The sequence below is a fragment of the Xyrauchen texanus genome, chromosome 37 (assembly GCF_025860055.1).
Source record: "Xyrauchen texanus isolate HMW12.3.18 chromosome 37, RBS_HiC_50CHRs, whole genome shotgun sequence".
Taxonomy (NCBI): domain Eukaryota; kingdom Metazoa; phylum Chordata; class Actinopteri; order Cypriniformes; family Catostomidae; genus Xyrauchen; species Xyrauchen texanus.
Genome location: NC_068312.1, coordinates 28238805 through 28252248, shown reverse-complemented (window position 1 = coordinate 28252248; position 13444 = coordinate 28238805). Strand labels below are relative to the sequence as shown.

Here is a 13444-nt window from a genome sequence, read left to right as displayed (position 1 = left end):
AGTTTTTCTGCATAGGCCTATCAACTGCTGTTAGACCACTTGTAATGCTATAATCACTTACAGGAATGCATGGACAGAAGATAGCTGTTCATACTTATAGGTGGTCAGGTCTGAATTACAATGACAGCAACAAATAACCCCACATTTTGGGGGGCCATTATGAAAAAAAGTATTGGAAAGATATGAAGTGGGATTAAGACAACTCTGTATATCAAAAGAGTGTCTAAGCAAAACCCAGAGGAGACTGTAAAATGAGTGCTCACGGTCTTCATCACATAATGCGGACAGATCACATAATGTTGAAATCATCTGTGTAGATCTAAGGATTGCAGAGGCAGTTTTTTTGTTTAGTTTTTTTAAACAAAAGCCGCCTGTTCCTCTTTGTCATTTAGATTCATGTTTTCTGAGACACCATTATACATGCATCACTAGGTGGTAATGGCCCCCAAGATGGAGAAGAGGCTTATCTAATTCTATAATGCTAAACAAGAAAGGTCTATTCCCTTAACTAAGTGGTGTCTGTTCTAATATATGATATGTTTGAAGTTTCTTTCATTGGACCCATAGAAGATTTTATATATATATATATATATATATATATATATATATATATATATATATATATATATATATATATATATGTATATTATATATATATGCCTTAAATTATTGTGTAATGGAGGTTAGTGTGTTTGCTGGAGATTCTGCCATGTTGTTTATACCTTAATACCAATGGATGTAATTGTCCAAAGAGTGTTACCAGTTGTGCTTTGAAGGTGGGAGACTTCAGGGTAACACCTGGTATATCTGATATGGAAAACTGGTATATACTGTACAATAGCACTGATTCATTACGTAGATAATTACATATAGTATATTTACAGCAACTACTGAATGGTCCATGGCATGGAGTGTTCTACAAAAAAAATGCACCTACAAAAATCTTTGTTTCATTTTAAGAAAGTAAGTGAATTCTTTGATGTGTTTATAGACATGTTTGAGATTTTTGAGAATATTTCATTACACAAAAGGGACCAAAGGCAGACTAACGTAATGATGCAATTGTGGATTTCATGTTATTTTTTGAAAATTTTCTCATTGGGCTGATTCACAATTGGCCATTTAAAGGTCACAGATGTAACCAAAAGTAATATATTGATTGACATGTACATTGTTAGACTCAAATCTTGTGCCAAAGAAATACATTTACACCCACAAACATCTGCTTTTGCTGATTTGGGTGGCCTCTGATTGGAGATTATTTACTCTCTTTCAAGAGTTGGAATGAGATTTATATTAGTCAAATGAAAACATGCTTGATTTGAAAACCTAGGTAATGCTGATATCCTTTTGTTGAAACCAAGCAGTCTAAACACTGTATCCTTCTGAACAGAACTGCACATTGATAGTGAAGTTTAGATAGTGAAGGTGCAACAACATGCTTATATTCAGATCAATAGCGAGTCTGCATAATTTCATATCAATAATGGAAAAGTGACCTGCAGGAGGAATGTCTGTGTAGACGCCATACACATATACACATAGAAAGCCGCTATATTTTGAATGAAGGGGAAACTCAAATTCATTCATAACAGAGTGTCAGTCATCCTTCTTTCTGAGGCAGGTTAAAATTAGCTGCAGCATGGATTTGTGGGCCTGACATTGATAGGCATTACAACTTTGTATGCAATAATCTCCTTACTAAAGTAGGCTGGAACTGACATGGTCTGCATGTGGGGACAGTGTTCCAGAGTTGGGCAGGCCACAGATTGTGCATAATTAGCAAGGACCCCAAGCCTGGATTATCAGTCTGGGATTGCACTTCACTATGGTATGGGTGGGCATCCCATCTTTCTTGCACCATGTATGTAGTCATCACAGTAAAGCATTTGGCATGTGTGATTGTAATCAGTTATATCATAATATTAAGAGGAGACCTTTTCCAAGTGGTTGTTGTATGTTTGCATGCTATGCAGGCATAAGAACAGATATCTGAAATGGGAACACTGACCAGAATATTTGTTCCTATAGATTTAAGATTCACTGTAAATTCATCCTGCATTGTGGGGAGTCACAAACAGAAGTTAAATTTTCAGTTTTGCAAACTTACCCTCCAATAAAATCCTTTTAAGGAGGTCCATAAAAAGAAAAATTGCTTATTGAAAATACTAAATGACTTTATTAACTTCTAAAAATGCAGAAGTTGTGTTAGGATTGTGGTTAGGGGGTCATCAATAGTAATTTTGATTATTTAATTTTATGACAATAGAAGTCTGTGGGATATCCCTTTATAGAGCACTAAGTAAGCAGACTCGAACAATGGCTGAGTTGGAAGCAGAATGATGACGTAATCACTCTCAGACTAAATACTCTAAATCACATCCATTGGGCAATTTAACATATGACAACAGCAGCATGTTTTAATTAATTAAGTCTGCTCAAATACTGCTCAAATGCTTGAATTACAAAAACATATCCTTACCAAAACACAATGAACACTATGGTATTGAAGTTTTACAGATTTTGCCACTTTGTAATGTGTCTTATTTCTGTTCTATTCCCCCAAAAAACTCAAAACACTAATCTCAATATCATTATTTTAGATGTCTTATAGATGGGAGATGGAAGTCTTTTCATTTTCTGTTTTGTAGTGTCATGAAAATCAAACAAAATATGGATAAGATAGAGCTTTGTATTGTTTAGCCAATTTTAAAAATGTCTTTTTGTTTGTCTCTTGCAGAAATTGTCCCAAGAGACATAAGAATGAAAGACAAATTTATAGAACATTTTACAGGTAAAAAAACCCTTTCAGTGTATTTTCTTCTTCCTCGGTGAATTCATTTTAATGCTTATAGCAGATGTTCTCAACTGGTTTAGTTTTTAGGACCCAGATTTTATATTGGACATCAAGTAGTGACTTCACAGTACCAATATTGCTTATCATGCAAAAGTAACAAAAACGTCCTTAAAATCAAACATTGACATGAATTGTTCATTAATGTTAGTTCCCCGTCTGTCGCTCACTTCGACGTTGTGTCGAAGAAGCGACACTAGGGGTCTCTCTTGAGCACCGAATATGCCTCTGATCTATGAAAAAAGGCCAATGAGAATTAGGCAGACAGTATTTGCGTACCCCGCCCCCAGACATACGGGTATAAAATCGGAGAAATACGTCGAGTTCATTCAGAAATTTTCTTCGGAGCCGATGGTCGTGTTGCAGTCAGCTTCGAGTTACACACCCGTTCCTGTTCCTCTGACGCTTGCCTGCTGTTGGATCTACGGCACACTTCAGTGGCTTTCTCCTCCTCTGCACGGCAACATTAGATTCAACAGCGCAAAACTAAAAGAGTTTTTATAAAAGAGTGATTTTCTCTGAAAGAGATATTTTCCTCTAAAAGAGCAATACACAGCTGACATTGAAAGTCCTTTCCAGGACGCGTCTTTATAAAGATGCCCTTCCGCCCCTGTGTAGTTCCTGGATGCGATAGAGTGCTCTCCGCTTCAGACGGCCACAGGAGTTGTCTCGTGTGTCTGGGTTGTGATCACACCGAGGCAGTGTTTGTGGATGGTTCATGTTCTCACTGCGAGAACATGACCATGGCAACATTATGGTCGCGGCTCACTTTCAATAGAAAGCACGCCACTCCAGCCGCCCCCCCGCATTGCTCGTTCTTCCCATGGGATTGAGGATGATGTGGCTGGCTATGGAGGCGATCTGGGGACAGCAGCGGGTGCAGCTCCACCGGGTACGCCCCCTCGGACCACCCGCCCCCGTCTCACGGACCCCCTCGAGGACCTGCAAGGCTCCCAGGGCTCCTGAGACGATCTACCCAGGGACCAAGACGTTAGCTCCAGAGCAGGTAAGCAGACCACTCCGTCCCCCGGTGGAGGGCCGGGAGGAGAATCTTTTGTTCAATTTATTTCATTTCCCACATTCTCAGTAAAAGAGCTATTTCCTTTGTCTCTGGTCTCACGGCACTCTGCTGCCACACCTCAACAGTCCCGGCACGCTGGACGCGGACCCTCCGCCTCAGTCCCACGACTGTTCCCCGGACGGCCGGTTCTGACAAGTCCAGAGGACTCTGCTACAGGACCTCCTCCTCAGTCAATAACCCTGCCGGGTGTGCGGAGCAAGGTAAGTGCTTCGAGCCTTTCTCAGTACCAGAGCCTCGGGACGCGTCCGCGCCTCCCGACGCCGTACTACCTGCTCCACCCCGCTGCGAAGCCTTGTCGGGTACGTAAAAAATAATCGTCCCTTTGGTGCACGGAGCTTGGATGCGTGGCTTTCACTTCCCAACCCGTCACACTGACTGGCCCGGGTATTCGACTCGGTTATGCATTTAATTTGCCAGGCCTCCGACCCCTTCGCGGTCGTCCACTTTTCCAGAGTACAAGGCAAACATGCCAAATCTCTGTGTCCCTCCAACAGAGATGAAGAAGGGTTTCTACAGCCCTTACTTCATCGTACCCAAGAAAGGCGGCGGCTTACGACCGATCTTGGCTTGCAGGTTTTCAACCGGGCCTTGCACAAACTCGCGTTGAAAATGCTCACGCAAAAACACATCTTAACTTGCATCCGAATCTAGATTGGTTCTGCATGGTAGACCTGAAGGATGCGTACTTCCACGTCTCAATTCTACGGTTCGCGTTCGACGGCCAGGCATATCAGTACAAAGTCCTCCCCTTCGGCATGTCTCTGTCCCCTCGCGTCTTAACGAAAGTCACAGAGGCAGCTCTTGCCCCGCCCCGAGAAGCCGGCATCCGCATACTCTATTACCTCAACGACTAGCTCATTCTGGCCCACTCCGGAGAGTTACTATGCACTCACAGAGACCAGGTGCTTGGGCACCTCAGCCGTTTGGGGCTTCAGGTCAACCGGGAAAAGAGCAAGCTCGCCCCGGTTCAGAGCATCACTTTTCTCGGCATGGAGTTGGACTCAGTCTCAATATTATAACGTCTCACCAACGAGCGTGCGCAGTCAGTGCTGGAATGCCTCGCCACCTTCAGGCCAGGCACAACGGTCCCTTTAAAACAGTCAGCAGTACACGTACACAGCTCAGTGCATGGCGTGATTTGAATTGGACCCCTAGTGTTGCTTCTTCGACACAACGCCGAAGTGAGCGACAGACGGGGAACGTCTAGGTTAGGTATGTAACCTCCGTTCCCTGATGGGGGAACGAGACGTTGTGTCCTCCCGGCCACATCGCTGAGCCGAGCCACTGTGGTGACCAGACCATTTCCGGCTCCTCAGAAAACTCCTGAATGAACTCGACGTATCTCTCCGCTTTTATACCCGTATGTCCGGGGGGGTATGCAAATACTGTCTGCCTAATTCTCATTGGCCGTTTTTCATAGATCAGAGGCATATTCGGCACTCAAGAGAGACCCCTAGTGGAGCTTCTTTGACACAACGTCTCGTTCCCTCCATAAGGGAACGGAGGTTACATACGTAACCTAGACGTTCATCAATATTGCAAAGAAAAAACTTTGAAAAACATCTCAACAGGCTTGTTTTATTGTTTGAGTGGTTCTAAATTTCTCTTAGATGTTGATTTGTGTTCTTGGCAGCACATAATTCATCACACAAACCACATTTTGAGTAGCACAAACAAAGTTTAACCTTGTTGCATGTGTATCTTTATTTAATGTAGTCTGGGTTGTAATATCTTTTACCTTGTGTAGTTTTATTCATGGATTTCAAGGATGTCTATTGGTTACATGAGTTACATTGGACACAGCTGTTGACCTCAACAAAAGAAATTGGAAAGAATTTCCTCTACCTTTTTAAAAGTTGATAAGCCAACTATGCATGATTGCATATTATTATTTGCATTTGCATAGTTTTTCTGGACTGCCTAACCTTTTTGGTTCATGACCCACCAGTTGAGAACCACTTGGTTACATTAATAATTTTTTTTAAAAACGTTCCTTTCTGTGTGTACTCCTCTTAAGCTATGTGAGACTTGTATAACAGCACTTATTGTATTGCTGCCCCTTTTGTTGGATGAATCGCTTCTATTGTTCTCCTCATTTGTAAGTCGCTTTGGATAAAAGCATCTGCTAAATTAATAAATATAAATTTAAATGTAATGCAATTGTTCTCCTGTAAAATATAAAGGCAGCCACATAGTTTAAGCCATCAGTAGGTTAACTTGGGTAAAGTGTTTTAAAGCATCTCTCCTGCCACATGTTGGTAGGAAAAGCACATTTAAGCTGATTATTCAATGGCGAATCTTGGTCTAAGACCAGGGCTGACAACAATAATTGGTGTGAAAATCTGTTATCTGGAAGCTCTTACAAAGGATCTTTGTAAGAGCTTTTTTGGAATGATTAAGTCTTCTGGGTTTCTGCACAAGTGAAAAGGTGACTCAGTTTCTTTACCTACACAGCACCTTCAAGTAACTTCATCATCTTTGTACTGTTAGTCTGTGAGATTAGGCATAATGCATGAGCAATCATTTTGAAATGAAATGATAAAAGATAAAAGATGACAGTGTGGTTTCAGAGTAACTTATCTTGGAAAATCCTCATCATAACTGGAACCTTAATTTTTTCCCAAGCAGGACCTGTCAAGTTTCCATCTGAATGCAGAACACATTTCAGTAGGATTTATTACAACACAAGGGATTGCTCCCAACCAACATGTACGTATACATCTTTGATTTAACTTCAGAGAAATATCTAACATTTACCTGTGACTAGAAATGTTTATGATTCTTTTGCAGATTCAATTTAGAATTGACAAAACCACAAACTTACTCATTGAGTTTAAATAGGCTGCCTATGTTTACATTTCTCTGTAGATAAAAACAGTTTGGACAGTGTGTTACTGTCAGGGTATTAGGACGCAGGACTTAAATGCAAATATATTGAATCAGTAAATGAAACTCCGAGTAAGCAGTACAGTAGGAATAGTCCATTGATGGCTCGTGGAGCGGAATGGAAGGACACCTAGGGAAAGAACACACACCAGGCACCCTGTGATGCATCACCACCAGCAGGTCCATGGGATCTGGCTGGAAACAGGAGGCAGACACTTGGCTGGTAGCACAGAGGACCATTACAGTGTAAATAGTAAATAAAAAATAAAAAGGACAAAAATGTAGTGAATTATCGGCTACAGTGTAGACCGAGTAAACAGAGAGCAGGAGATCCCCCAGTAATATTAATGGGTAGAACTCATCAGAGAAACATAAATTGGCAAATCACAGAAACCTCTGCAAAGCTTTGCGGGAATCTGGGATTTGCCAATTGGGACAGAGCTCATCTTGGAAGAGTCCATGCGCACGCCCTCAGACAACAGGACGTACCCCAGGAATCGAACTGACTGTGCATGGAATGCACACTTCTCCGCCTTCACGAAGAACTTGTTCTCTAGCAGCCTCTAAGGCATCTGACTGACGTGTTCCATGTGTACCTGAAAAGACAGAGAAAAAATCAAGATGTCATCCAGGTAAATGAAGGCAAACTTATTAATCATGTCCCGGAGCACGTCGTTAATGAGCGCCTGGAAGACATCTGGGGCATTGGTGAGGCCAAACGGATTGTGTTTTATCAACCACGGATGGCCAAAGACTACTGGGTTAGTAGTCTGTAGCAGATAAAACACAATCTCTTATTCATGATTACCAGAATTCCTCAGACTCACCTGGACCGTGGCTCTAGTAATCTGGCCCATAGAAGAGCCACTAAGGGAGTCGATGTTAATAGGTGGGTCTACTGTCACCACAGGTTCACCCCAGGTGATGGCCAGGACCACATCCAATAAGTTACCTTCCACTCCAGAGTCAATGAGGACTGACACCCGGCGACACACTGGGAGTAAGAGATGTATGGAGCATGAGGGACTTATTAGAGTTGGTGGCGCTTACCAGTAGTCCTCTGATCTCTGGTGGGCGCCTGGTATTTACTGGCTAGTTTGATGCGATGTGCCCTCTCCCCCGCAGTATACACATAACCCCAATCGACGCCGGCGTTCCTCTCCCTTTGAGACAATGGGGTACGCCAAAGTTGCATGGCCTCTTGCTCAGTGACGGCCATCAGCGAGAAAGAAGGCACTTGGGGAGGTGGTGTAAAGACAGGATGCAAGCTGCAGCAGTGTGCATGGCGATGGTCCACCATTATAGCCAGGCCGATGAATTCATCAAGGCCGCTGGGTAACTCAGGCCATAAATAGCATCTTTCATGGCCTTGATTAGACCACCGAAGAACACATCCCACTGGGCCTTCTCATTCCATTCGTCGGCAGCAAGTGTCCTGAATTCTGAAAAGGCTGCCAGGTGCATGATCACATAAGCCACCCTGGACGCCTCGGTTTGGAAAGAAGAGGGCTGAAGCATGAAGGCGATCCACCACTGTGACAGGAATGCATGACATCCATCTGGTTCGCCGGAGTATGGAGCCAGTGGATTGATGCAGGGTTCTCAGGCGAGCACGGCAGGTTGTTTCAGACTGGGTGGCGACTACTGAATGGAGGAGGGTGCTGCTGCAATGGGAGAAGGCGAAGCTCCTCTACCTGGGCGAAGAGCTCAGTTAGCTTGACCACCACTGACTTCAATGCCTTATGGGATCCAACAAGTAGCTCAGAATGTTGTTCCAGCAATTTCGCTTGCTGAGCGAGTGTGGCTTGGATTGGGTTGGAACCTGCTGAGTCCATTCTGCCAGGTTTATTTGTCAGGGTATTGAGATGCAGGACACAAATACAGGTGATAAAAGTTTATTTTAACAGTCAATGAAACTCAGGGTAAGCAGTATGGTAGGAAATGTCCGTGGATGACTCACGGAGTGGAATGAAAGGACACACACCAGGCACCCAGCGAAGCGTCACTACCAGCAGGTCCGCAGGGTTTGGCTGGAAACAGGGGAGGCAGACACTGGGCTGGTAGTAGAGAGGAGTACAGTGTAAATGGTAAAAAAAAAAAATCTTAAATACAAGAGGCAAATTATCGTAGACAGAATAAACAGAGAGCGGGAGATTGCTCAATAATATTAATGGCTAGAACTCTTCAGAGGGACTGACACAAAATTATGCAGTCTGGAGATAAGCCAGCAAGGTTTGGTGAGGGGAGGATAAAGAAATACACGTGGAAAACAAGATCTCCGACCTGCACGCTGATTATCTCGACGGGTAACATGTGTGCCAGCACGTGACAACTGTCACCAAACACAACAAAGAACATGAGCCAACACACCGCCTGTACACACACCCACACACAAACACAGCGGATCACACAGCAATGGCCGATCAGCTCAGAGTTACACAGCATCAAGAATGCTCTTCGCCCCATAGTCTTTATGGACTTTAGTATCCAGGAGAGGATTTTACTTTTCCATAAAATAATACCAATCTAATGGCAAATTTAAAGTGGGACTATTATTTCCTGTATATAGAGCCTGCATAACATGTAAAAAGTAATCAAGTGTCCTTCTCACCAACTGAATTAGGATTTTTTTTTTCTATAATTGTTTCTTTTGTTTTCCACTAGACATTGGCTGTTTAAGTATTTTGTTTCGTTTTTAAGTAGAGACACCTTAATTGTAGCGGCCTGGGCTATTTTCTCTCTTGTGGACATAGACTTGCTTCACGGCCCTCATGGGTGGTTCTCCATAAAGAAAGAAATGTTGTGAAATTCATTGCTGAAACAGATTCTGCCTTTTTTACATTTGTTTCTGTTACTGGGTGTTGTGATAGTTCTTTTATAAACAAGGATCTACTGAAACAATAAAAATGTTCAATTAACTTAATAAATTGAGGAAAACTTTTCCATCTAATTACATTAAGCCTTTTCAAAGAAAAACAATTTGTTGTGCGAATTTAGATTAATTTAGTTATGCTAATGCAGTGGGGGAAAAAAGGGACTGATTGGAAATGAAGTCACTATACTTCAAGATAATTTAACAAATATTACTACATTAAACGTTTACATTATACCACACATTTTAATACATTCTTAAAATGTTTGAATTTATACCAAACATTGGCTATTATTAGTTATTTTTAAATATTTAGTATTGTACTAAATTAAATAATATACATGGATGGATGATGTTGTTATATTATAAGAATTCATGATCAAATCACTTTCCAATGTGTCTGTGTCAGTATATGGATTTCTGTACATTCGGTTATGGCCAATGAAAATTATTCATGTTGTCTCAACGCAAACTTGAAACAGGACAAGTTGTCATGTAATGGTGAGTCAAAAGCAATTCCAGCTAAAGACTTGCTTGTTAAAGATACTTGTTAGCGTTTGGTAAGTTCTGCTTTGGACTCCTTTTGAAAGGGATATACAAATGTATCACCTTGAGAGAGAAAGAGATAGAATGATATCAACAGTGCTTGGAACAGGCCAGCAATGGGATGTTCAGTCTTCACAAACACCATTAAGGATAGAACCATGTAGTGCTTGAACCCACACAGTCATTTTGGCCCATCAAGTACATTACTGGCGCTGAGAGATAAAGCTATTTACAGTGATCAATCTCACCCTCAGCCATGTTCACACTTTATACGTCATGCCATGGTGGCATGAGAGCTCCACTTAAAACCTTGAATTTCATCAATGCATTTGAAGTGGTGATGTTTGCGTCATGTTACAACGTATGCCAAAGCATAGGCATAACTGGACCCTATTTTGGATGGCTTCAGCCCCCCTACAAATCGGTGCAATAAGCACGTAAGAGTTTTAACAGCTGCAGCCTCAATGCTGCATTTCTTTGAATCACAAGGCATTTGGTGGTTTTTCCAACCTGTAAAGACAGGCTAAAGCATGAGCCAATAGCATCTGAGTGCGAGCTGTAAAGGAGCATATCACTGATTTAACCCAATGAACGAATACTCCACATTTACTCATTCAATTCATGAACGAGCGAGGATCAGTGTCTTTTGACCGATTGAAGGAGAGGAGGCATGTCGCTCATTTAGTTCAGAAATCTTGTTTAATAAGGTGACATAGGGGTTGGATTAAGTAAGAGTATGTGACTAATGACAATTACAATTATAAATCAATTACAATTACATCAGGATGTAGTTGAAACTTGTAAATACTTTTAGGCTATGTTGTCTTTTTTTGGATAACCTAACTTGATGGTCATGCACAGCATTTCACAAAGTGCGGGAGAAATGTTTATGATTTTTAAACACTGATAAAATCTCTTAGTAGACACGCTGATTTGAATAAGTATAATAATTAGACTTGTCTCAGTCTCTGTGCTTCATAAATGGTTTAATGACCCAAAACACATAAAAGAAGTAAATTTATTGCCACTTACTGCCGTTAAAATGTGATTTACAAAAATGGTTACTAAACGAATAAGTGAACAAATCTGAACTAATCTTTATATACAGTATACGATATATATATATATATATATATATATATATATATATATATATATATATATATATATAATTTTCTAAACTAAGCTAATTTTTGTAAAAAATTAAATTGTTAATAAATGGAAAATATATATATTATTTCTGGGTTTTTTTATAACTTTATAAGTGTACTTATTATAGAAAATTACAATATTCTGAAATGTACAGTATATTAGCTCTTGAACAAACACACACACACACAGAAAAATACTATCTATGCTACAGAGTGGAATACATTAAATACGCACATCTAATAGTGTCATTGGGGGCTGAGCCCCCCTAAGATTAAAAACCTGGATTCACCCCTGATCCAAATTGTGACTGCCTGTATAAACATCCTGAATGTAAAATTCCTCTTTTTTTATTTGTATTTTTTCCCCCCACACAGATTATAAAAGATGTGCTCGATTGCTAACAAGACTAGCTATGAGTCCCCTTTGCACACAGTCATAGAAACTGCATGTAAGTACAAGCATTTAAGCTGTTTAACCCTTCAAGCAATGATATGCTTCTGATGTTGAATGCGTTTAGTTCTGAGCACTAAACCATGTTGAATTTCTCCATTTAATCCACATAATTTTGACTGTCATTAATAATATTTGTTATAGCCATGACGCATATGCTGTTGAAAAATTTTTTAAATCTATGAAATCAGAACACTTCTGAAGAAATACCTATTAGACAATAGATAGAAATTCACATAACTCTATTTGTTTTCTGACACAAGAAAGCTAAGACATTTGTAATATGATAGTCAAGCCTGCTCCCAGTTACTGTTGGGAAAGCTTTGCATGTTTCTTTGAATGAAACCTTAGTCGAAATATTGAGTAAGATATAATGTCAGTTTAATCAGGGCCATCTGCTATTTTTTGAGGCATACAGGCAGAAAACAACCTCAAGACAGTCACATTTACAGAGATACTATTCTTTTTGCATGTTTGTAATAGACTCACTGTATAATGGAATAGTTCTACATTAGACTCTATAATAAAGAAATAAATTACAATCTAGACATCCAGAGCTGATGAAATCACAACAAAACTCAAGAAACAAATGGATCAAATATTATTCCTAGAAACACATGCTGTTTTCAACACCAAACTGGTGTGCTAGGATCAGAAAGAATCAGTCTGTCCGTGACATCATCAGCATGACGGCTATGGAATTAGACATTCAGAGAACTTGTTAGTGAAAGGTGAAAGAAAAAAATTTTCTTCTGAATCAATTAAAAAAATGATTAAATTGCCTTTTATGAATAAGTGTTTTCCATTAAATTGAAGAGAGATGAAGTTAATTTGTTCTGTCCATGACAGTTGCTGATTTAAAACTACTTTCAGTGTCAGGTGTATGATGTATTGTTCAAACAATTTTCCAACTGTAAGTTAATTCTAAAAGTGGTGATTTTTAGATTTTAGAATATTTCCTAGATGCATTTAAACAGTTAAGCTATAATCAGCATTTAATGTTAAGTAACACAAAATTCTGTATGTGCCACAGGTCCTGAGGATATAAAAGAAGAAACTCCAGAGACGTCGGAGTAAATATTTTTCAAAGGAAGTGCCTTCGAATCATTGCAGTTAACTGTCATTTTGTTTTTATTTACTGTAATTTTCATTTCACAGCATCTTAATTAAACAAAATACAATCTTTTGCTTTTTATCAGAATTTGTTTGTATTAAAATGCTTTTTAAAATATAGTTTTGTTTAAAAGCTTTGCTTTTTATATATTATGATAGATAGATAGTACAAAGATAGTATTATTTAATGTTGCAGTCAGTTATTTATTAAAATGATGTGTAAATATTCTGTCCTGCTCAAAAGAGAGGATATTTGGATATAAATCTCATCAAGCCATCCTTACTCTCAAATAAATTTCTGTTTCAAATGTATTATTCTAAATGTAAATTTAAATATATAATTTCATCCTTTACACTTTTTATTTATGTACAAAACTTAGGAATCATTGACTAAGTTGCTGGCCATGCGGTCATTTCCATTATATTTAACGTTGGCACTTATAGAAATTCCTATATTATGAATTATTTGAAATCATGAAAACTCATTGCA

The 13444-nt window shown here is 39.8% G+C and overlaps 1 protein-coding gene across 3 annotated transcripts in view; it reads left to right on the top strand.

Moving 5' to 3' along the window:
* alkal1 (ALK and LTK ligand 1) overlaps window positions 1–13444 on the top strand; it is a 14291-nt gene extending 847 nt beyond the window's left edge. For 2 of the 3 annotated variants that reach the window (XM_052109461.1, XM_052109460.1), the window contains exons 3-6: window positions 2741–2794; window positions 6561–6644; window positions 11766–11839; window positions 12875–13444. In XM_052109461.1, coding sequence (XP_051965421.1) covers window positions 2741–2794; window positions 6561–6644; window positions 11766–11830 — 203 coding nt within the window. In that variant the 3' untranslated portion in view covers window positions 11831–11839; window positions 12875–13444. The remainder of the gene's footprint in view (window positions 1–2740; window positions 2795–6560; window positions 6645–11765; window positions 11840–12874) is intronic. The other variant, XM_052109462.1, reaches the window with a different exon arrangement.